General features: G+C 40.8%; 1 protein-coding gene across 1 annotated transcript in view; it reads right to left on the bottom strand.

Moving 5' to 3' along the window:
• Positions 1–26,300, bottom strand: part of trip4 (thyroid hormone receptor interactor 4) — a 68,315-nt gene extending 42,015 nt beyond the window's left edge. The window contains exons 1-11 of the mRNA XM_084008242.1: positions 26,137–26,300; positions 25,194–25,375; positions 24,885–25,015; positions 24,482–24,700; positions 24,288–24,366; positions 24,092–24,197; positions 23,712–23,927; positions 23,486–23,615; positions 23,018–23,211; positions 22,210–22,334; positions 21,938–22,029 (exon numbers count right to left, since the gene is read on the bottom strand). Coding sequence (XP_083864368.1) covers positions 21,938–22,029; positions 22,210–22,334; positions 23,018–23,211; positions 23,486–23,615; positions 23,712–23,927; positions 24,092–24,197; positions 24,288–24,366; positions 24,482–24,700; positions 24,885–25,015; positions 25,194–25,375; positions 26,137–26,216 — 1,554 coding nt within the window. The 5' untranslated portion in view covers positions 26,217–26,300. The remainder of the gene's footprint in view (positions 1–21,937; positions 22,030–22,209; positions 22,335–23,017; positions 23,212–23,485; positions 23,616–23,711; positions 23,928–24,091; positions 24,198–24,287; positions 24,367–24,481; positions 24,701–24,884; positions 25,016–25,193; positions 25,376–26,136) is intronic.
• Between the last annotated feature and the right edge of the window lie 19 nt (positions 26,301–26,319).

The following is a 26,319-nucleotide window of genomic DNA, read 5'->3' as shown; positions in this document are numbered from 1 at the left end:
TAGACTATTCATTTATAGAACAACTTGAAAACATGCTACATTATGGTATACATCGTTATCAAGAAATTAAATTACCTTTCTTGTGACAGAAGATATTAGCCATATTGCCCAGCCATTACTGACATACTAAAAATGTATCATAACTGAGAAAAGAATACAGAAAGGTGTGAATAAGAGATAATTCAAAAAGGAGAAAAAAATAACACGAGGCACTTTGGTAGAAGATGACTTGAGCCTCATTTGAGATCATTACAAAAAAATGCCACGTTGCACAAGATGGCTGTATTGTCTGAGGTGCTCAAGGAAACAAAATGGTGGTGGTCTTGCCAAATTCAGATGAAACGAGTGTATAGCTGCTGCAGCCGGAGTTCGAGTGCGTTCATGTGAAACCCCGCTAGTTGCCTGCCTCTTTCATCCTCCATTAGCTAATTAGCATTTAAAGCTGTTGAATGTGCTGCTTTGCCTCACCACCTCCCCCACCTAATTGTTTCCATTCCATGTTAATCAAAAGGGCATGAAACATTGTGGTTGTGTGACAAGCAGGTTTGCTAAAGCCCTCCATATTCATCAGGAAGGATCTAATGTAGTCGGAGTGGACCTGCTTACAAATGCAATTAAAGCTGAGCTTGTTGAGAAACGCAGGTAGGGAATTAAGAAAAATGTTGAGTGGAATTACACGAAAACACTACAAGGGACAATGACCGTGGCAATAAATTCAGTTAAAGGTGAAGCAAGTAGTCGGTGAGCATAACACCACTGGGTTACAGCCCTAGGGCATTCTGGGTAGAGGGACCAATGTGTTTGACATGGGAGAGATCTAAGGGTTGTATGTATAGTGTGACAAGTGCATTAAAATGCCTCAGTGAGAATTGAGTGTCGCTGGTTGGTTGCTTCAGGCCAATTTACCCGGAGTTAGAAGTCAGACAATTGTGAGACAAGGACTCCGCAGCTCCCACTCATAAACAACACTGACAACTGGCTCATGTTCAATACAGTAATGCATCGACTGCATGGCCGGCTTCCAGACTGTTTTCAGAAACTGATACAAATACACCTCAACCTTGCCAGCGGGCCAATTCGTGATGAATCTATTTATCAGTCGTGTGTTTTGACAAAGCGGCATATCCGCTTGCGTTTAAACTGCTGATCAAATTGTGTGCACATCATTTAGTCACCACTCTTGTGTTGATCTTCCCATCTAACTATCGAAAAGAGTTAATAAGCCTATTTCCTAAGATGTGGAGCTATTTCTTTAAATTCTTCTAGCTAGATAAGATGTAATTTAGTGGTTATTATTCTGCTTGTAGACAACACAAAACTGTATTATGCTTCCTCAGTTCGCCTGGCTAGAGAATGGAAAACCAGTATGTGCACAAACAATTTATAATGAAGCATCCTTGTATTTGCAGTCTAGACATACTACAACGGTTTGATAGTGTGTTTTGATGGTGTGCACTGAAGCGGAAAGGAGGCGATGCGCTTTAAATAGGGATTCAAAACATCTCGCTGAACGAAAACCTACATACAAAAATAGTAAACAGGAAAAAAAAAGAAGGAGGTAGAAAAATTCATACAGCTCCACAGCTTCTTCGGAGACCGTCTATTCAATAAACTGCCCACTATTTAATTTGCTGGGATCAAGCCAGAGGGGATTCAACATAAAAACGCAACTGTAATAACATGAAATTAACAAGTTCATTGGAAAAAGTGAAAAGGGACGGCAGGGCAGAGGCAGCTGGAAGGAAGCCTTTGGCTATGAAAAATAACTGTGGCTTAGAGGGCAGTAAGAGGGCACAGTGGTCCTATTGCTCTTACCACACATCCTTATAATAAAGTAACTTAAGACTTCATGGTTCTTTCATCTTTCCTTCCTCTGAGCATCCTCTGCCTCCCGCACACTGCGCCATACATTTTTTAGTACAGTCCAAAATACCACGAGTTCCTACCAACATTTGATGAAAACAACATCCATCTTAATAAAAATGAACTAATACAGAGCCATGGTTTGACAGCAGGAACACAAACCTTTGAGTCCAAGCTTGTCAAGTAACAGCTCGACAAGCCAGCACTGTTCCGTCTCCTCTCTCTACAATGTCTCTCTCTCTCTGGCTCTTTTCAGCTGCTGTCGGCAATTAAGGGCAGCAGAGACAAGTAATCTCCTTCTGGGCGACAGGGCCAGACCAGAACAGGCATGTGGAGTGGGCTGTGCAGTTGGGATTGGAGGGGGGGGGGGGGTAGGGGCGGCAAGGCTGGCCCCAGCCTCAGCTCTAGCCAGGCCCTGCTTGGCTGCACACAATCTCAGCCCAATAAAAAGCCCTTCATTGGCAGGGTGCAACTGAGCCAGACGGGCTGGGAGCATGTGGCTTTTAAAAATGAGGAGGGTGGAATAAGGGGGAGGGAGGCAGGCAGAGAACGAGAGGGGGGAGAACCAGAGAGTAACAATGAGGGATATGATTTGGTAAGAAAGACGGATAGTAAGAGTAGAAGGTGAGTGGGGAAAACACAAGGAGAAAGAGATTTTGATAGATAGGGAACTGCACAAAGCCAACTGTGTCTCCCCCCCTCCCCTGAAAGGACACTTGTGAAATACTGCTTAGCCAGTTCTGTCAGGGCTGGTTCTACCCCGGGAATGGAGAAACAGATGGGTTGTCTCTGGGCTACGGGTTACATGCGGGAGGTGAAAGGGTGTTGTTGGGAACTCTATGCAACAGCGATCGTTTCGCCAATCGTTCTTTAATCTATCGTGTTCACCAAACAACACAAGCCTGTTTTCTGACATTCATTAACCCTCAAACAAATGCAGCTGCCCTCAGGAAATGCAGTACTGTAACGGCCTTTCAGCTTTCTGCACGCTCTACTGTAAGCATGCTATTTGTTTTTCCATCGCCGCGCAGCACACTGACATGCAAACACTTTACTGTTTGTGTATGGATCATATGTCACAATTCAAAAAGGTCGTCTCCAAAATTAACTGCAGACGACGTCGTCAAAACCATGAGTCAATAAGTCTTCTTAACGGATTTCTTTCTAAAACGGGCCGATCCTTGTGACTTTGGAAGAATTGTAATTTTTAATAGTTTTAATGCAAATGTGTCTATATCATTACATATTCAGGCTAGTGACAAAGTTGTGATTCAAGACAGCTACGTTATTTTTTTGGGGACGGAAAATAACCAATTTGTTCACTATTTTGCGTCAGCAAATGTGAATGTTACAAAGCAAATTATTTTTTATTTGAGACGAGATATCATGACAGATGGGCCTTTATTTCTAATTCCCTATTTTGATCGGTATCTTAGTAAGTTTTAGTACGATTTTTCTGATTTCCTCCCATCTGCTGTTTAATGCTGTAACGCAAACTCGTTCCTCCATCTGTTTCACATTAAAAGCCTTCCAGCAGTTCAGGGGAAATAATCTTTTCACGTCACATTTACTGTGAAACATCTGCAGGAAGTGTTGAGTTTCATTAAGAGCAGCTTAACATCATGAAGAGGCGGCAACGGAGAACTGATCGGGATGAATGAAACAGTGAGTGAGAACAGCCTTTTGTGTTTAGAAAGAAAAACGAGAAACAACAGTTAAGTGCATATCGTTTGACTGCGTTGTTGTACTGATGACAGGCGTGACATAAAAAGGGTAAATTGGGCAGAATGAATCAAGGCAGCCATTACAGTACATATACCACTCATGTTATATTTTACTTGGTCTTTACTTTTCATCATTTCAGTCGCAGATTTTATTCATGAATTCAATGCAACCTAATTAAAACTAAAGGACTAAAAAAACCTTTTGGTTTCAGATATTTTATACTTGTATAGGGTTAGTGTTGGTACAATATGTCTGCTCATCATTGTCTATCTGTGTATTAGAGATTCATAGCTAAATCACAAACATCAGCGCTAACTCAATAGATTTTCAAAGAACGGCTCAGGTGTAAGGAAATATTCTGTTTACTGGTTTATTCAAGGTAACAAAGAAACTCGAGAACGAGGTATCAACGGATCATGTAAACGGCTTCACACAAACACGATCTCTACTGGAGTGTGGCAAACAGCCAAATTACACCATGCATGTAAATGTAGCCAGGAGCATAATTGATTTCATTTGCTGTTCAGACTTCAGTTGAACATTGTGTTTTGTTTATCAGCCGCGTTAACCCTTTCCTGGAAAACAAAGACAAAGCGTCCCGTATGCAAATCTTCATCTTAGTTTTGTTTGTTCTCTTTGTGTTGATTCTGGATTTCTTTGGGTTATGGGTCAAAGAAATGCAAAGATGTCATTTTAAGTCCGAACCAAGCGATGGGTATTTTAACAACAGTAATAATGTTGCTGGTCTGCTCATACTCAAAATGCCTGATGTGCAGAGCCTACTGTCTGAACTTGACAAATTAATTATTCAATCCCATCTACAGCTGTAAGGACTAGTCAATTAATCAATCAGGTGACAGTCAGAACATTTAGCAGCAACTATTAGAATAACCGTTTCATCGTTTTTAAAGCAAAAAGGCCATACTTTCTTTGTCTTATGTGATAGTATATTGAATATCTGCTATTTTTATTTTATTGGTTGGTTTTCTAGTTGATTAACCGAGAACATAACTGGCAGAATGAAAGGAGGAGTTAAACACATCCCTTGCATTTATACTAATGATGTTACAAGTACCCTTTTATTAATTGCAAAATCAACCTCACTGCAATTCATGTCTGTACTGTATGTATATGAGTGTGCGGCGTTCTTCTGTTTCTGTCTTCAGTTTTGTCCATCGCCAGCACCTCCACAACCCACGGTGTGCGTTGCGTATCATCTGTACTGTATATATACACATTAAGTCTTTATCTTTACTTACATGGATCACCACATGCAAAAACGCATTCCCAGACACCTTTTGCAGCCCCTTTAAAACCAGAAGCAAAAGGTGCAAACATATAGCATCAGCTAGTGTGGACACAGGCTTTGGATCACACTGGTGCCATGTGACATCACCTCAAAGCGATGCTAACCGTCTCCTTTGAAACAGCCAGCTAGTGATACTCACTTTGTCCCCTTTCGTTGGAACTCAGGCTCACCGAGTCGCGCGGTGATGATTAAAAATTGAACAGACTCCTTCACCTACAGAATCAACTGGTGTCAAGTTTGGAGAGTGAACATTAATTATCTAGGAGTGTCCAACACCGGCTCCCGAATTTTTACATTATTAAAATCCTCAACACAACGAGAGACATGTCTCATTATTACCAGCTCAGCAACGGGGCTGCGATTTCCCAATTACTGCCACTGAGTCAGTCTGCTCAACTGCACAAAAAAAAACTGCCTATAAAATGCTCCCTTGTTTCAGTACAAGTAAAAAGGTCAGATCACATGTTTCCCACTAAAAAATGTAAAACCCCAAGTTGTAACATATGTAAGTACAAACCTACATATGTCATCAGTGGGAGTTGGTACTTTTAGATGAAAAACATTTGCCTTAAAAAAAAAAAATCAAACCATCACTGCAATGTGACAATTATGTTAACTACCAAGGGAAGAAACTCTGCAGGAATTACTGATCGACTGCGACGCCTTGGTGTATTTGTACTGTGGTGTTTAGTTCAAGAACCATCTCTGCGTGTTAGCAATTGAAGCTTCATTACTGCCTCTATGTAAATGACTTCAAGCTGTCACCAGCCCACCATGCCAAGCAAGAGCTACTAAATTCATTTTTTGCATAACAATTCAGCTGTGCAACAACAACAAAAAACCCCAGCAAGCCACGTATTAGCCTTTTAGCTTGCTCTAGTGCTGACAGGTGTAGTGAAGTCATATATTTGTGCAGGGAGATTCACACAGACTTCCTCCCCTTAGCTCAGTTCCACTTTCCCAGCCATGTTTATGACTTCACCTCCTGCAGTGGCCCTCGGGCGAGAAGAAAACTAGACTGCCTCACAACAGGCACATTTTTTTTGCTAACTGTTGGAACTTTCCAAGAAAAGAGTTCTCTCTTGTACTCACAGTTGAGCTTCTGTTTGACGAGTGGGGGACTGACAAAAACTGAAAAAAATAAACAGATTTCCAATGGGCGGCATACACTAAGAAAATATTAGTTGAATAAAGCGGTTCACAAAATGCAAACACAGAACATGAAAAATATGAATAAATAAGATGTTATTATCATACTTGACAACTACACTGCATTTATAGAAAATCACACAGTCAAAGCCTTCTAAGTAGTTTCTCACACACACACACACACACACACACACACACACACACACACACACACACACACACACACACACACACACACACACACACACACACACACACACACACACACACACACACACACACACACACACACACACACACACACACACACACACACCCACCCCTGGAGACAATTACCATGGCTGCTTTCAAACCTCGACTTCAAAGAAAAATTCCAGGGAATCGCAGGCATTAAAACTTCTTATTTTCCACCACGATCTCCTTTTTTTTATCGATGCCACAAATCCCGAGCTCCTTAACGCAGGTGGTGTCAGCATAAAAAAAAAAAGGCTCGTATTTTTACGCGAGGTAACAAACCACTTCACGGTGGGCATTTGATTTCATAATGTGGAAATTGAGAAGGACCGGGGAGTTTATGAACATGTCTGTCTCTTAAGGTGAATATTTGCTTTGATATGGTGACACTGGGGTACAGCCCTCCCATCTGTGTTCACTCAGCCTCTGTGGGAAATAACTGTCTCTTCCCCTGCTTCTCTGGAGGCTGGCAATGAGCGCAGTTTGAGAAAGCAGCGCAGTAGGGAAGGCTGTCCCTTGATTCCTATCAAAGGCGAGTGTTAGGTTTCCCGAAGCTCTGCGAGTTAGCTCTCTGGCTTACAGTAGATGAGATGATCCGGCTGATACGTTCCGCGGGAGAACACCAGTGAAGTGTTAAACAGACGGTGTTGAACGAGAGCACTTTACAAGTCCTTTTCAATTTATACTTTGACGGATTTTGCAAGCGAGCTGAAATATTATTTTAAGGTGAGACACAACTTGGGGATTACATGAATACTTGAATTTCCCGTGCACTGATACGGCCCTGAATTAACTCAGGCTCTGAAAAATGAAGACCTGCACGGAAATGAAACGAGACAACCGCTCCTCAGTTACCGCCGCTGTATCCATCTGTTTCAGTCCTAGCGTGGCACATAGGCACTTTACAACGATACGCTGGCAAATTTACTACTTGAAAGTATTGTTTGAAACACTGGGTCCTTGATTTCACACAGAGGCAGGAAAAAAAAGCTGCTTCTCATTTCTTGCCAGTGACCGCTGAAATTCCCAAATTCTCAGCTGTAGCGAGCTAACTTGTGACGCATCCTCTGAACTTAATCTTACATTTCATAACATTACTTTGATGTTAATGAAGATTTGCTCAAATATCATTCTTTTGTCTTACCCAACTGTCTTCTTTTTAAAGCTAAATGGCTCTTCACACGGTTTATTTGAACTCGTGTGAAGAGGAGAGGATGACTCGGTTGCTGTTGGGCAATTCTTTTATTATTACAGTGATGTCTGGACTCAATGTGATGGGTGAAACAGGTCATGCTTTTGATTTAAATAGAAAAGAAATGTTCTCCGTGGCATGATACAGTTTATCTATGATAACATGCTCATGTTTTTGTTTTTTAACACCCAGCACAGATACATTTTAAAGATATGTGAAGTGCCAATATTATTAAAGTATTCTCATTTTGTTCTCACGGACTGATTTGAGGGGGAAAGAAAATTATTTTGCATATAAATCAATACTCTACTTCACAAAACAGAACCTGCCAAAGGCTTTTTTGCAGGGTAAATTGTCCAGTGGACTACGTCAAAAGAGCTTGTGCATGTTCTTCAATCATTTTCGCTAAATATTGCCAATAAGGAAAGAAATAGCAGAAGCTGGCACTGAAGGGAGAAAGACTGCAAATTCCTTATTGATTCTGAATGATTTATGATTCCAAAAAAACAGCTAATAAAAATGTATTTCAAGCTGTTAATTGATCTGTAAAAATGAGAAAATGTGTCACTTAGCATTCTTTTTTCCATGCATTCTTTTTGCAAATCAGAAGATACCAACAATTCTCTCTCACTGCGTTGCCTCTTTTACAGGGAATCACACATGAATGCATGACAGTTGGTGTTTAATCAGCTGTGATTTGTGTCTACCTTTTAAAAGGAGCCATGTGTAACAATGCAACATCACTTTCACTTGTTATGTAACGTGACTGATGGTGTGATTGTTTTTTGGTGCGAGTGAAGCAAAATAGTTGCATTGTGGAATTCAAGAGGACTGCATCTACTTTCTATGTGGATTATGCCTTTATTAAAGAGAGAATGAGCATTTTAAATAATGAGTTCTAAAGCTAAGATAGTGTCTGTGAATACTCACTTCCTGTAGTTTCACATTACTACCCTTCAGCTCTCAAGTTGAAAACTGGCCCGAACGAGTTGAGCATAAAAGGCACCGACGTGTCAGCGAGACATCAGCACACAAAGGAGGGAGAACATCATATCGGATGTTAATTCTGCTTGATCACAAGCAGTTACCTGGTGTACATGCGGAAGAGCGAATTCCCTGCTTCCCTCAGCTCATATCACTGGAGCCTCATTGAACATAATGATCACACTCCTCCTGCCATTTGCAAACCGCAGCAGCTCATACCGAGGCACGATCCCCTAATCAAGACATTTACCGAGTGAGACTAATGGGGCTCGCGCACCAAGGAAAACAAAGGAAAATGCAAAAAAGAGAAACAACATTCGGCAGGACGAAATTCAACGATATAATCATGCTGCTTTTGGATTACTTATCGACGGTGTTATTGTTCTGTGTCACTTAATGTCGCAGCCAAACTGTATTTGTTTTGTAACATACAAATGCTACAAGATGGCAGTAGCTACAATTTAAGTACAGAATGAAAAACAATAAAAGTGACACATTCCTGCTACTGTTCACCACAATAATCACAAGCTTTGCAAGGAAATGAAAGGATTCTGCTGGAATGCAACAAGACTTTTCATTTTATATCAATACAGGAAGAGTTGGGCTTGTATTAACAGCACAATTCGGTAAAATAACAAAGTAACACAGCAAATATAGGAAGGGGATCAGAAAACAAGTAATTTCTTACTAAAATACCATCTAATGTAACAAAAATGTGGTTCAAGGCAGTTTATAAATGTAGGATGCTTGATTTTATTTTCGAACGTCAATACTCCACTAATAGGTGAAATGTGTTTGTCGGAATATGTCACGATGATCAGCTGTCCGACTAAATTACAGTTTTAATCTGGGTTAAATATCATAAATAGAATGAGAACAAAAAGAGTGGTGGACATGTTTTGCTGTACATTGCAAAGCGCTGCGACCGCTGTAGCGGACTAACTGTACTAGAACGACACATGGAGCTGAGAATTGCTGGATTTAATTGCTTTATATTTCTATTTGTAAAGAACGGGGATCCAAAACAAGTAATTGCCCTACAGACATGTTGTCACCATAGCAACCAACTACTATTGCCATTTTCCTTTGAACCCATCAAGCGACCACAGCGAACACTTCAATGTCGGTTCCCCTCTCATTCTATTCAATGGTTACACCATACTGAAATCATCTCCACCATAACCGTTACCGCAGCTGACAAACGCGCTGCTGCACAGACCCTCCGCTATAAATACAGAGTGCCGATATCAGCACCTCGCCGTCGTCACCTCGCATCGGAAAACAAGATATATGGTCTCATGAACTGAAACAGAAGGACCTCAACAGCAGTGAGACCAGCCAATCTCTTCGTTGCCACGTTCTTTTTCTCCTGACATTTGAACCTTGTAATTTTCTATTTGTCACGGCCTTTCTAACGTGGCTTAAATTAAACGTCTAAAAATGATGAAGGTCCGATTCTCTGGGATCATCCATAAGCTGATCCAAATGTGAGGGATAGACAGATGTGGTTAACAGTACGTACCAAGATTTAATCAATTTCCTTTAACGTGAGCGTGAGTCCAACCATGAAAATAACCTCCGTAACAGACATGTGGCGAAGATTTTACAGAATCTGTGATGTAAGGTGTGAATGGTAGAGAATCAGCCCACAGGAATGATGTATCACCAACCAATATCACCCCAAATGAGCTGAACATTTCTATTATATAGAATATTAAACTGTAGTAAAGAGTAAAGAGAAATGTAAGATACTCATTGCTAAGTCGGCGTCGGTTTTGTTATTCAATTTAAATTTACCTTTGTTTTTCTGGTGTTTCCAGCTTTTTTGTTCAAAGTTTGCTGGACACAAAGAAAGGACGATTAATGGCCCTGAAAGCATGGGTGGCTTCCATCGCCTCCACCCTCTTTTTCCACACTTCTCTGCTCTCTGATGTCGCTAGCAGGAAGTTGCTGAGCAGACATGTCATCCAGCGGAGTACAATTGAGTTTGTAATCTCTGACCCTGCAGTGGCAGAGAGAGTCTCGCTCTCTGTCTCTCTGGTTCTCCCTGTCTAGGAGAGATACTTGTGGTTTTTCTGCTGCTGGGTCGGGGCTTGGCTGGATAAAGATCTCTCCTCAAACGCACACACACACACACACACACACACACACACACACACACACACACACACACACACACACACACACACACACACACACACACACACACACACACACACACACACACACACACACACACACACACACACACAGGCATGTGTGACATGAAGCAATCGCTTAGGCATGCCTGGGGAATGCTGGCGAAAACACTCAAAAACAGCAAGACGTAATGAGTGAAGTAATGCCCGCTCTCACATGCGGATGGGAACAGGCGGAAGGAACAATGATTACAATTGACAGCTCTTCCGATTCCCGGTAACACCGCGGCAGGGATACACGCCGGCTTTCTGTCGAGTACTTAGCCACTGCGCCACACAACCTTCATTTATTTTCTCATTCCGAAAAACAGAAAACAGTTTTTGGAATGAGGCCACGTGAGGAGCCATCTTGGGGCATCAACAATAAACACCAGATGTGGAGATGCAAGATAAATGTCAAACATATTGATTCTACACTTCATTAAAGCTTATTGAGGGGGGTTCAAGTTTGCCTGTGGCAAGGCACTAAATAGATCAACAACATTAAAAATCTTCAGAGTTCTCGTTTTTCCTGTTTTATGCAAACATTGTTTAACACAGTCGGAGCCATTATTTCAAAGAGAGCACAAACTGGGAAGCAGACGACTGTTCCAAAAAAACGAAAAACAAAGAAGGCTGTTCCAGTTAGATCTACTGGGACATAAAACCAACATACCTATTCAAAAAGAGCAACAGCTAAACATACTTGAACCACAAAATCACAGGCTTTTCAAGTTTGCGCTGTAATGGTTCCAGTCCTTTGACTTGATTGAAGTAACTAGCCTGCCTCAGTTAGCTGTATTAGGAAGGTATCCTTTATGTTTTCCATATATTATATCCAACATTCAAAAGAGCTAAATGATGCATTAGACAGGAAGCTCTCTGTGCATCTTGCTAAGAATGTGTGAATGTTTTTTTTAAATTCAATATTCTATAGTTCTTTTATATGCTGTATACATTATGGTACAATAAAAGGCCTTTAGAAGTTTATCCACTGAAATACTGACAGAATAATTACTCTATTTTTTACAGTTCATAAAAGAGACAAAAAAATGTTATATAGCTTAGAAATAAGGTATACATTGAAGGAGTCCAATTCAAAAGAGTAATAAAGATTGCATAATATTTAAAGAATAAAGAAAGACTCATTTGAACCCTTTCAGCATTCAGTCAAAAGCTTCATACAGCTCGATATTTAGTTACCTCTCTTTGATTCTAACTTATTTTCATCAACACTGCTGTCTTTCAGGCCATCAAAGGACGCTTTCTGAATTACTCGTGTTGCCTTTATCTTTGTTCCAAGTTCCTGTGATCAGCATAGTGTGAGAGGAGCAAGTCCTTATTAAATGAACAAATGGAAGGGAGATAATAAAGGCAGCTTCACTGACAGTTCCCCCCCAACAGCAGGAACTGTGCGACATCCAATAAAGCGGTTTAAGGACAGCAGTGAAATTCTAAACAGTGTAGCAGGCCATTTCACGTCTGGCAGATGGTTCTATGTATTTTTCATGCTGTTGAAAACCTGTGACTGAGGTTTGGTTGGTTGTCATCCAGTGCCTGGGGACTCAGGGCTGAATGCATTCTACACACCACTGCAGAATCACATGATGTCTGACCTCTCTGTCATGGCAAACTGCCCAGCAAGGAAAAGGGAGGAAGAGGAGGAATGTGAGTGCGTGTGACTGAGGGTTGCACAGAGAGAGAGAGAGAGAGAGAGAGAGAGAGAGAGAGATAGAGACAGATAGTAGAGAGAAAGCAAGAGGGAATGATGCATAGTCGCATGCAAGTGTGCACGCCTGTTCACTGAGCATAATCTGACTTCTCCACGAACACATACAATTTCACAGCCCTGACCTGTAAAACATACTCTATGAGAGAAAGTGAGGGAAAATATGAAAATGGAATGATGGAGGATGGGGGGGGGGGAGAAGCGGAAGAGCAGGGAGCAGCCACTGCTATGGATTCACGCAATGTTACAGAGAAAGACAGGGTAGAGAAAATAGCATTGCCTGACTTACTTTCCTTTGGAATGCATCCAATATATCCTGTGTGTGTGTGTGTGTGTGTGTGTGTGTGTGTGTGTGTGTGTGTGTGTGTGTGTGTGTGTGTGTGTGTGCGTGTGCGTGCATGTTGCTGGCAGGAAGGCTTTCAGCATATAAATATCGCATTACCACACAAGGAAACGCAGGCATCAGTCCGAGCTTCCAGGCGGCCTAACAAGCATGGGAGCTCCACTCTGGAGGTCAGAGGGAGAGCTTGCACAAATGGAATTCCACAGAAACCAGCACTTATTTTAACAGATAAGTGGCTAAGCTTGCAGCTACGTGATGTGCTACAAGCCCATGGTTTCTGTTATCTGACGTGTGCTGGTGTGCTTACATCTACGGAGCTGCAGTCTAGTAGTGCATACAGTACATTCAGCAATAACAAAGTTAAATATAAACTCAAGAAGAAGCAGAAAGTTACAACAAAGAACACAATGGATTGTTTCATTAACCGGAGGTTAAAGAGATAAAAGTACAATAAGGGCATCTAAGCACTGATTCAATGACGTAGAAACTGAGATAATACAAACAGCGGCGCCAACTTATGATTTAAATGAAAACAACTCTCCAATCAGTGCAGTTTGGATTGGAAGAGAAACAGTTAACGTCACTAAACATCATATCCAAACAAGACTACAACAAGATTGCATTATCAGGGCAGTGTCGCTGGGTTCACATTGAACAATCCATGGTTTTTGGAGAAGCGCTACCCACATTCTTTAGGCGCCCATGCAAACCAATTGGGCTGTTCATACAATATGTATGACATTGTATATTCTAATGCAGGCACTGAAATTTATGCATATGATACTGCTTCATAAATATTCTGTATTCAGATGATATTTTATGCTGATGATACTGTAATATACATATACTGTATTCAGATAATACTGTATGCTGATGATACTGTTATATACATATACTGTATTCAGATAATACTGTATGCCGATGATACTGTTATATACATATACTGTATTCAGATAATACTGTATGCTGATGATACTGTTATATACATATACTGTATTCAGATAATACTGTATGCTGATGATACTGTTATATACATATACTGTATTCAGATAATACTGTATGCAGATGATACTGTTATATACACATAATGAAGATGATACAGCAGCATACACATACTGTACGCAGATAAAACAGTGACATACATAATCGTGTTCAATAAAGAATTTCAAGAGGTTGGTGAGTCCCATTTCCATCATTATGATGTTCAGTAAACGTTTTTTGGCCCAACAGTATGTAATTCTCACAGCTAAAGTCATCCCACTCCGAGCTATCAGACCTGAGGCAGAGATTCTGCTGAAAATACTATTAACTTTACTTAATTGCTGAGATAATTTAGTTATTTTGAAGGCCTTTATATAAAAAGAGGGTGATATGCTTCTAGGAAAGTGTAATATTTCTCTTCGGGTACCAGAGAGAAGCTGAGGAAAAATCGACCTGATGTTTGCGGTGTGCTGTGCTGAACTCAAGGGACAGCACGGGAGCTGGACATGTCAAACATGGCTGGTATCACCCCTGATAATTCTCAGCAAACAAGAAAGAATTTCAGCAGGACTTCACATGTGTCTCCTGCTTTGAGCACAATTTGCACCAAGCCATTAACAAAGAGCCTGGATATAGACTGTGTGTGTCTGGAGCACTATAGAGGCTGAGAAAAAGTTTGCAACTGCCTGAACGCCAACTGATCCATAATCAGCCCACACTGGGAAAAGAAAGTGTGGGCTGGGACTCAGCATATGAAATGGTGGAGATTTCTAGAACAGCAGCATGCCATCATCCAGTGATCAAAAGAAATGGCATCTCATGCCTACAGATACTGACAATACAGATGCTGAGGCTGTAAAAGACGTGTCGAGCCCATAGAGGTGAAAATAATACACTCCTCTCCCTAAGTTGGAAGATATTTCCTACTTTGACAGTTAAGGAAAGTGACAGTAACCTAAAACCTCGACTTAAAGATAATATTTGAGGGGATCTCAGACAAAGTATGATACTTAACACGGCCACTTTTCTCGACCCAATATTCGAGGACAGTTTTGATCTTAAGAGAAGAGGTTAAACAAAATCTCATCTAACAAGCATAGAGGGGGGAAATAGTGAAGATGGAGAGGATGCATAATCAAGAGAAGAGGATGTAGAGCTAAAAATGAGTTCACAGTGAAAAGATGCATGATGCAGTGTAGGGGCATCACTCTCGCTCACCTCTACAGCATGTCTGCAGTGCATATAGTATTCACTTCCATTTATTTTTAGATTGTTACTTGAAGATGCACAAGACCACGCTGCTTTTCTTTCCGTTTGCACTTTGGTTTAATGTGTGTGACCATCTCAAAGGGTTTTGAACAAGTGCCCATAATATTGTTTTCTTTCACATAAAAACATTTTAATTATTCATATTTACTGCAGTCACTCTGCTGTTCTTTGATGGCAATAGTCTGTTAAAGCTATTCATTTTCATTTATTCATAAGATAATGTATATATAAAATTAATTCCTGAATGTTTTCTGGAGGACGTCAGAAATGTAAACTGAGTTGATGTGTATGTTAAACACAAGCCTGAGGCTTCTTTACATGTTTTATGAACATTATGAGGATTGTTGACAAACATGTGCTGCCATGCTCCATGGTTGAGTCTTTAAAAGACATCATGAAAACCACATCCACATTAGGAAAGCCGGTACTGTGGAAAATATTGTCAATTGAGAAATAATGTGATTTACGACGGAGTATTAGGGCCAGACTAAAAGAATATAAAAGAATAAAAATATATATTTTTTTAAATTACGAGAATAAAGTCATAATATTACGAGAATAAAGTCGTAATAAGGAAATACTTAGTCTTCTGGCACATCAGCATCAAATTATCATCAGTATCAGGACTTTGGAGCGATTGTGCAAACGACTGTGTCTGTTTCGAAGAAAGAACCACACGGACTTGGAAGAAATTGCTTCTTTTGTGGAAGAGGAGCTGTCTGGTAGTGGTCAACTGCAACTGAGGCTGCTGTTTGGTTGAGCTGGTCACGTCAGATCTTGATAACGACTTTGACTTTATTCTGGTAATATGATGACCTTTTTCTCGTAATGTTACAACTTTATTCTCGTAGACCTAATATTCTCGTAATAAAAAAAATAAAAAAATAAAAATAAATATTTTAGTCTGGCCCTAATACTCCGTCGTAGTGATTAAACTGAATAAAAAAAGAAAAAGAATCATTTTTAAAAGAAGAAATGCCAGGAAACAAGGGGATAAAGAACTCTGGAGAACGTAAAAGTAAATAATGGAGATACTTGAAGCTGGGAGCCCTTTGTTTGTTGATTCGGAGGGCAGTTTTTTTTAACCAAACCATTTCAATGTTTCTTTTGTAAACAGGATGAATACACTGAGGCAGAATCAGTGGCAATCATTCATTCAGATACTCTCCAACCTACAAGAAACAATATAATGCTTAGTAAAAGTTGTACATTTCTGTTCAACAATGTGGACAAGAGTGAAGTAACGAAGGCTGTTCCTGAAAAATTGCTCAGTCAGCACTGACAAACTGGACAGGAAGGTACTTTATCTCGCAGCAGACTACATTTCTGGTCCCATATGCCATATATAAAATAAATGTCTAACAGATGATATATCCTCGTATTTGGAAAGAAGAACAGCAGCCTCATCACCATTCTTCCAGTGCTCAGCAAACGGCAAGAATAATACATTAACAAATACAGGATTACTTTCACTAAAATGGTTCAAATACTAGATTTCAACATGCTTACAGAAACAACTACTTGTTCCACCCATGCACACATGACGGACATGGATATGGAAGGAGAGGGATGACAGTAGCACGGTCACTGGATTATAACATTTGATGTTATATATCATCATCATTTCAATGGTAAATAAAATGCTATGGATTCAGATCAAGAGCATTCTCATCTATGAATACACAACAGCAGCATGTCTAACTGTGCCATGCCATCTTCTTTGTGTAAAGCAAGCATACAAATGTAAGCCCATGATTCTACAGTGTATTATGCAGCAAACTCTAGAACTACACAACATTTTATCCCAAGACTTAAACCTGGTCTTCCATAGTATTATAAATGAATATGTTGATACGAAACACACTGGCAAACCTATACAACAGGTGGAGGTTAAATTACCGTGATTATTTATAGATAGTTGACTGTCACGGCTAGAGCACATTGACACAATTCTTAGGGAAATAGGCAATGGCAAGAAAATGCCTTCCTTATGTTCCAGCACACATTGTGGGACGAGTAGTTAAATCTTTAAGTTGAAGCCACCTGGGATATTACTCACCTGTATGGTCTAGTGCAACAAAACGTGTACTGAGGAAACTACAAATTGCCTAGAATGGAGCTGTAAGACTAGTCTTATATTACCCCATAAGAAAGAACACAGACAGCATGCATCATAAACTCTCACGGTAACCAGTAGATAAAAAGGCTTGCCTAAAGCACAGTCTCCTTCTTTAGCAAAAGCATTTATTCCTCTAAAAGTGTTTTTACACACTCAAATTACCAAATGTAGAAACTTTCACTGTCATTTTGTTAGAACAGCAGGTAATAGCCAAATCATGTTGCCTCGCTCCCAAATCTAATGACTTGTCATTTATCGTGTCATCAATCATTGGAATAGCTGTCCCCTTTACATATATCAATCCTATACCAAATACTCACTCAAATACCATTTAAAAATGCATTACAGCTGATCGATAGTCCAGTATTGGGCATGTATAATGACTTCCCTGGTGACGGCACGTTCGGCTAATTCATAGATTCATTTGAAATCTAATTCATTAAATATATAAGTATATGTACGGGGAACACATGTTGAGACATAGATATATGTATATGATACATATAATGTTCTGGACTTCAGACCCCATGAAGATTAGCTGGTGCCATTTGTACCAGCTAACGGGGACATATTTAAATAAATACATTTGAGAATTTGAGAGAGGAAATCCAGGCCTTGAAAGAGAAAAGAGACAAAAATACACGTGGGAAATTGAAAGTGCTTGTATTTAAATATTTTGTGCAAGAATAGAAAGTGTGCAGAGGTGAAATTCCACGCATGCACCTGTTTGTATTTGACGATTGATTGAAATAAATAAATCAAGTTGGAGAAGGCAATGGACCACATAGTCCACCATAACTGTAATGCAGCACAGATGAGACGTGTTCACATTCCAGCCTCTCTCTCTTTTTAATTGTTGTGTTTGAACTTGTGTAAACTCTGCTGCTCATTATAAGAATTCTTAGTGTGGCAACAGCAATTAACCTTGATCCTTGTCTGAAACTATGCAGCCATGGGTCCTTGAATAAGATCTGGAACGTGCTTGAAAAGTCCTAAAATTAAATGTATAAGACTGTGTGGGATCCCTGGACATACTTGTAATATGCAGACGATAAAGTTACACACATACAGTAAGCAGAAGATACTGTTATGTGCTGTATGCAGATTATTGTTACATATATGCACACAAAGTTGGTAGGAGAAGGCATGAAAAGGAGAAAATATGCAAGTAGTTTGCCTTCTTACTAAGTATTTTAATAAGTATATTCATTTCCTGTACTTCCTTTATTGTGAGATGTCCAACGGTCTTTAGTGAAAGTATTATGCACATGTCTTACTTTTGATGTTAATATAGCCAGTGGATCATGACTCATTGATCGAGGAAATGTGAAACCTCAGTCCAGTCTAGTCCAGTTTGGGACCACTGCTATAAAACTATCCAGTACAAGCCATGTCTCAAATATGTGCCTATCTGTTACACATAAGTGCTAGGGGACCTGCTGTATGTCAGCCTTCAGCAGACCCGAGGTTAATAAAACATGCTTATCTGTGAAACAATAGGCTGCATTACTGTTCAGAAACCTCTGTGACACACACACACACACACACACACACACACACACAAACACACACACACAAACACACACGCACAGTAAGCCTTTACATTCCTGCCCTCGTAGTCATTTCACATGAATCAATAGAGTTCTGTACAGTCACTGGTCTTGCTCTCAGTATGGCAGCCCAAATGTATTCACTAAGATGTGCTGCTCTGCACCTGGCGATATGGTCTTTGCAACAGAGAGATAAATCAGACCCTTATTAAGAGTGTGAATTGATCCAATCAATTTTTCCACCACAGGAGTAAGTTGATGGTGCAATTCGAGCTCCGTATGGGGCAAGATGTGCCTTCGCCTGCGCTGTGAACCATTTTGAAGACCGAAAAAAAGGGGGTCTGTGCAAGTGTAGATAAATGTTGTACTCAAAATATAGGAAGGCTTCATTTTAGGCGCAATTTTAAAATATTGGAAAGCTAAGTGTCAACCGTATGTGTCAAATAAACCATCTGCAGCATGTCCACTCCCAATAAAGCTGCTTAGCTTGGAAGGAGCCCTTTTTAAGGAGCCCTTTTTAATTATCTCATTGAGCCTCTTCCAGCCAAAACATTCCAGTTTTCAATCTGCAACGTACCTATCGTTTCCCCGACCCTCCCCCCTTCCTTCCTCAGTCGACAGGTCAGGCGTACATCTCTACCCATTGCTGAGTGAGCACTGGGGGTGGGGGGTGGAGAAACAGAGTACAGATCATAATGGCTGGCCAATTACCAGTAGCATTGGGGGCTGGGGAGTTGGGAGGAGTGAAAGATTATGGAGAGAACGGATCAATACACCAGTCAGTTTCTAATGAGGGGAAGAACTGGTCCAAGTCAAGCAGATGGAAATCCTTCTCAGCCTGGGGTGGTCTCTCCACACTGTCTGTCAACAGGGTATGAGGTTATTGATGTTCCTTTGTGCTGCAGCGCCCCAACAGGGGAATGACTGCCATCACACCGATATAAAAATATTTAAATTTGACGGCATTTATTGCATTCTGGTGTTTGGCACATGTTCTCCGGATCAACCCACATTCCTCTGTCTCTGAATATTTGATACATCACTAGGGGCAGATTTAGAGGAGCCTCAAGAATAATGGCTGTCTGTCCTTCACCACCCCCCCTTTTAACCACCCACAACTGCCAGCACAGGACAGTAAATCCTATACCTCACCCACTCGCCCAGCTCAGCAGCGCAGCTGTGTGCCACTATGCACTCACACAACATGAGCTCTTCTGCTTACATGAAAGTAAGCAAGCCGAAAATAAAATGGAAGAAGCACAAACCGACTGTTCAGCACCATCATTAAAACCTTTTGTACTGTTGGTCTTCTCTGGTTGCTTCACTATTTTCTACATCTGCCTTTCTTTCCTTGTTTCTGAGGGGCCTTGTGTTGGGTGGGGGTGTTATTTATGGCTGCTCTGTGCAAGTGGACAGACACACACACACACACACACACACACACACACCCTTTCACAGGATGAAAGGGCAGTCACACTGCCTGCAAACATGATTTTACAGCCCTGGGTGGAATGAGTGGTGGAGGAGAGAATGAGGACAGAGTACAAAAGGGGAAAGCCCTTAGATTTACTGGTCCCAGCAGTCAGAATGCAAACCATGTAGCAGCAGACATTTTAAGGCTTCTTCAGAGACAAATAAGAAAACTGTCCTAATGCATTGAGAGTCAAGAGATGCACAGAAACACAAGCACATCCTGAAAGGGCATCGTTGATTTTTGCATAGCTCTGGTTCTTATAATATCATAACAGAAGACTGCAATTTCCAAATGTGATGTACACGTTTATTCACAACATTAAAAATAATGAGAACTTTGCACCGAATCAAATAAGGGTGTGTCTGTGTTGAGAAATGTAATTTATTTTTGCTTAAAAAAATACTAGCATAGTTAAATCATAATGGATGGTTATTCATTTTCTGGTGACTGACTTATTGATTTCTCATTTCAGCTCTAATAATAACCAACATGTAATTCATTGTACTATGCTGTAAAAGGATGAGAGCGGTGGACCTCAGACAGTCTCTCCCAAAGCCAGAGGCAAAACAGGCCAGTCGAGGACGGCAATGCAATTAAGTTTAAATGTGTTCCAATGAAGGCGGATGGCAGACTCTGTACACACACGATGACTTAATGGGGAGTGGGATACATTTTCCAGCTTATGTTTGCTGAAACTGCAATTAATTAAATCAATTTGGGTGTAAAAGCTCAAGTAAACAGTTTATAAGTCCAAACTGGCAACACTGACCATACTGCCAATAGAGCACCTCTCTGCTCTGCCACATCACATATTCAGAGCCAAACCAGAGTACTCGTAACACTTCAGAGCAGTTAAGGGTGCATTTCACTTTAAGTGTTTATGGAAAGACATCAAATGAAAAGCACAGGAAGCAGCAGCGCACTCTATTGTTTAATTAGTAATCACAGGGTGTCCCTTCCTCCTGTCTCCTGTCGCTTATTATTATAATGATAAGACATAATACACCCTTTCTGCTACGTATGCTGCATAAACACAATAGGCTGGTGCCAGTGGAATGTGTATATATAAACCATTTTAGTGGTTGCTATGGTGCATACTGCCTCTAGTGGGAAATACTTTGAGCTGGCAGAGAAACACTGGTGAAAAAGGCACAGCCTGACCTCTGCTGGTGAGAGGGGATATTGCAGCAATCTTACACACGACACAAAAAGCATGGTCAACTCTCTCATTAAAGAAATATAAATGATCATACAAATTATGATAATCCCTCTCATGCACAAAACAATTCACAAGGAAAAGTAATTCACAAGGATTTAAACTCACAAGTGTTTTCTGTCTGAGGACAATTAAGTTGTTAAAAGCATTGTTTGACTGTGTGTGTTTTTTGTCGGGTACTGTGTGGTCTTGGATGAAATAAAACTAAAGCATAGCTTTCTGGGGCAGAGGGACCAGAAAAACCAAAAGGAGGAGGATAGCGGGAATTCTAACAGTTCCAGCAGTAAACTACACAAAACAACAACAACAAGAAACAGAGAAACAACTTGCAAGTAGTTGTCCAAGTCAACCAAACGCTAAATCACATATTTCTGAAAATCCTCCAACACACATTACGAAAGTATTTTCGCAAAGCAACACATTAGTTTTGTGTGGCATCACTTCATATTTGTATTAAAGTCTTTCTGTCCATGACTTTCCGTTATAATGAGACATGGTTTTGTTTCTCCTATATCTTTGATTTATTCAGTGATTCAATTAAGTTATAGTAGTATGAATTTCCAAACTAGATTTAGTGCTGGTACTAAACTGGTAATTCTGGCGTGGTGTAAAGTTTCACTGACCTGCTCTCTGAACTGCTCCTGGGGCAGGCAGTCCGTCACATTGACGCAGCCCAACAGGCAGCCGGTGGGGTACTCTTTAGGAAACCGGGGACCTTCAAAGGAAACAAGAGCAAAAGATTGTTTGACTCGTTCAAAATCGACTTTGTGGCAGTGGTGTCTAAGAATTGTACACTTCAATTAAAGCACTTCACGTTAAGTTATCTAAAAGCAAATCACTTCCAGTATTCAGAGTCTAATTTCCTGATTTGCTGTGTACAGTACAGTATTTGTACCTTTCCTGTTGATATGGCGGTACATGGCTTCCACCTCTGCAATCTCCTGAGGAGTGGGCGTCTTGGCTGCAGCAGCAATCCAAAGACGACCCCGATGGGATGTGTACCAAGTTCGCCCCTCAACCCTAAACACACACATACACGATTAGGGTTGGGTATTGAAAGGGTATATTTCGATACCGGTGCCAAATCGATACTTTCAAAACGGTGCCGGTTCCTAAACGGTATTTAAATCGGTACTTTAAAAGAAAAGAAAACAAGTTTTTATGATGAAATTCCTTTTTTTATTTTTATTTTTGAGGCAAAGGTCAAGAACAAATTGACCAACAATATTTTAATCTAAAAGCTTTCATATACAAATATAAAACAAAACAAAAAAACACATTATTTCTGAGGCAAAGGCCTAGGTCAAATTGACCAACAACAACATATTAACTTAAATGTTCCGTAAGTTACGGTAAAATATAGCCACACTTTAGAGCGTTTTTGTTTCGACATCTTAGGCTCTCTGGCCTGATTCCTGAGCTGACCTCTCAGTGGTGTGTGCACTGCCGCTGCCTTTTTTAACTGCGAACACCAGAGGGCGCGATTACGCAGCTGCATATTTGGTAATACCGAAATGAGGCACCGAAATTCACATTGTATTTCGGGGTGGTTACTACCGTTGATTTTCGCCCCGAGTACGTACTTGTACCGAGTGTCGGTACCCAACCCTATACACGATGCAATGTTACCTCCACGTTTTAAACTGTACATTTTTAGTCATTTGGTTTCTCTTCAAATCCTTTGGGATCTTTCTACTCCTGACCTCTTGATGCCTTTGACCAGCAGCGTGGCCCACGGTTGGTGCATGCTGAGACACCAGCCCCCGTCAGACATCTCCTGCAAGTCTTTGTCCTGGAGCCGCAACTTGTGACGTTCTTCCTCTCCCTTGTCCTCCTTTGAGCTCTTTCCCCGCTTCACGTTTCTCTTGGAGCTTTCACTGCCTTCGACATCCACCCACTGGCAAGTGCATTCATTACGATCATTTTCATTAGTAGAATCTGTGTGAGTGCCATCTGCTAAATTGTCATGATGGAAAAACGTGCGACAGAAAAAACCAAGGCTACATGTGGGAGAAACAGCTGTCGGCTGTCAATGTCAACCCATTTTACTGATGTTCCAATTACGTTTAATAATGGAACAAATGAGTAGTCTAAAGAGAAAATATGAAGTATCAATTAAGCACAGCGTGACGACATTGTTACTCCTAGTAGAAATGTCAGAAATTACCTACCTCTGGTGCAGACTGCATTATGTTGGGGTTAACCAGCTCTCCGAGGGTTTGCCTTCCACCTTGTGTTTTCGAATGCATTGGAGATTTTGACTTTGAGTCGCCCTGCATAGCCATGAGGGTCTCATCCAACCTAATTTGAAAACATTTCAAAGGAGTTGTTCAGCGTAACTACACAACGCAAAGGTGCACATGCAGCCTTGATTCAAGTGGAGGCCGATTTTCTTACTTGTTGTAGTACTCGTTAAGGTTGTTTCCCTCATCGACCACTTGTCTACCAGCAAAGTCCAAAGTTATCTTCCTGTCCTTGCGAGAGGCGTAGCGAAGTTCCCTCAGCTCCTCTTCCTGTTTCCTCAGCTTTTCTCGTTCATTGGGTGACAGCCACTGATTGGATTCAGTGGCAAAGTAATCCGACTCATCATCCAGAACCTGTGTTCTCCTGACACTGGAGTTTCAGGGGACGGCAAATCAATAAATTAGTGTTATCACAAAGTTTCCCGATAGAGCTCCTGCGGTAATCAGAAAGTCCAGTTAAAGTGTAAACACTGCACACCAAACAGTAAACTTATCCATTCTTGTCAAGCTCATATTTTGTGTCTGATATGCTACCTATTCCTGTCATATTCCAGCAGTTTTTCCTTGTGTTGGACAGCCTTCTCCAAGCCAGCATTCATCTTGGCCTCTTGGTGTGGAAGATAATCTCTTTCCCCACCATCTGTCACCAAAATGAAAACAAACTCATAGCGTCAATCCACATCATCAAAAATGTTAGTATTTAACTATTCTGACTAGTTTGGATTCACACCTCCCATAAGCTTCTTTCTTAGTTTCTGGCTTTTGTTGGAGTCTCGTTGCAGAATCTCCTGCTCCTCTCTTGTGCAGACCTGAATCAGAAAGAAAAACACAGTGAGTAAAGAATACTGAACTAGAAAATAATGATTGTAAGAACAACAAGTAAATAGAAAAAAGGTAATCTAAGGACTCAAAACTCCTCCGTACCAGATTCCCACAGAAGAGGCAGGGCCCCGAGCCCTCTTGTTCACACGCGATGCGGCCACAGCTGATGCAGTTGTTGATAAGTCTGTGCTTTTGGCCAAGGCAGTCACAGGCATGTCGACCTGGGATTATGATGGACAGCTTGTCTTGTCCCTCTTTAGCATAGAGATTGGTAAACTTACTCTTCTTCTTTGTTGAACAAGTACTGCTGTTTTCTTGGGCCTGAGTGAAGAGAGTTAACAAAGAGGAAACAAGATGAGAGGAAATAAACAGATGAGGTAAACAAATTAGCGCAAACACAGATTAGAATTACCATATTGTGGTTATATGTCTCTGCCAAGCAGTCAAGTTACCTTTACAAAGTAGGTGATAAGATAACAAATGTTTAGGCCTGAAGTGTACTCACCCTCATCAAATCAATGGGGGTTTTGACTGCCTCTGGCTCAGGCTCAGACTGGCTCACAGGAGGCAGCTCCTGTTTGTTACGGCCCTTGCGTTTTGACTTCTTCTGGCTATCTTTGTTCAAGTCTTGCGAATCTGAGGAAAGCAGAGCAAATTACCTTCGAAAAAGACCGTGGATGGCGCATTTGAGACAGCTTTAGTTATGCCCAAGTGCCTTGCTATGGAGTTTCACAGCAGGTGGCTGAGGGCTGCAAGGGATTTTATGTAAAATTTCAATCAAAATACATTCAACGGCAGACATCAGACAGCCTACCTGCCAATGAAAAAGATTCCTTGGTGAGGAAAGGACTTGAGGCATCCCCAGTCTGTTTTTGAGTCTTTTTCCATCTGCTGAGGAACTCTTCTATGAAGAGTCCTTTTCTCCCATCTGTGCCCTGCAGGAGGTCTCCCACATACTCCTCAATCTCCTCAGCATTGTCGATGGATAGAATGTATCTAGACAGCAGGACGACACGATTACCGCTTCATTTAGTAACATTTGATTGTCAGAGTGGATGTTAAAAACATAAACACTATTATACACGCACATGCGCTGCTTCTTTTATCTGTGTGGCTTCCAACAGAGTGTAGTGGTCTGCTAATGTATTAGTTTAGAGTACTTTACTGTTTAAACGACTAAAAAAACGATTGAGTTATAAAGCATGCTTTATACCGACATTATTCTCTCTCTTTCTTTGATAAAATAGTGTATTTTCCCCCACTTGGTTGCTTTTGAAGTGTAATGTACATGTATACCTAACAGGGTCCTATTGGTTTATTTTACACAATATTTCACTCATTTAATTATTACAGGCTCTTTATATCAAATCTTGTTGTTAAATCATTATAAATGTAAATGACAAGACTCTATCTGATCATTTACGTGACATAAAAGGCTCAGATACAAAGATACTTCACCCAGGATGTGTCATTTCGGAAAATTGGATTTAATATATTTAATAGAGTCTGATAAGTTAGGGGATGAAAGTACAGGATAACCGTTGGCTAATGGATACCGAATATACGTTACGAGCTGTCTATCAATTACTGTAACAGCTAATGAATGTACCGAGCTAATTAAAACGCAGACAACACATTTAATTTAATTACAAAAACGCAAACAGTACGTCACAGCCAGGAACTAGCAAGCTATCTCGTTCACTTGTAGACGTTAGCTTGATGACAGATTTATGCTAACTAGCGTCAACGTCACTTACTGGACGATGTCTTCACACGCCTCCAACCCGAACTTGTGGTGTAACTGGTCCACACACCACTGCAGCAGAGCCTCCGACATGTTCGTCAACCAAAAGAGACCAAAAAGCTCAAACCAGATGTAACGTCAGCGGTGGCGTGACAAACCAAAAAGTGACTGTGGTGTATGTTTCCAGTCGGCGACA

The sequence above is a fragment of the Eutrigla gurnardus genome (assembly GCF_963514095.1).
Source record: "Eutrigla gurnardus genome assembly, chromosome: 1".
In the NCBI taxonomy this organism is placed as follows: domain Eukaryota; kingdom Metazoa; phylum Chordata; class Actinopteri; order Perciformes; family Triglidae; genus Eutrigla; species Eutrigla gurnardus.
This window is presented reverse-complemented; position numbering and strand designations above follow the sequence as displayed.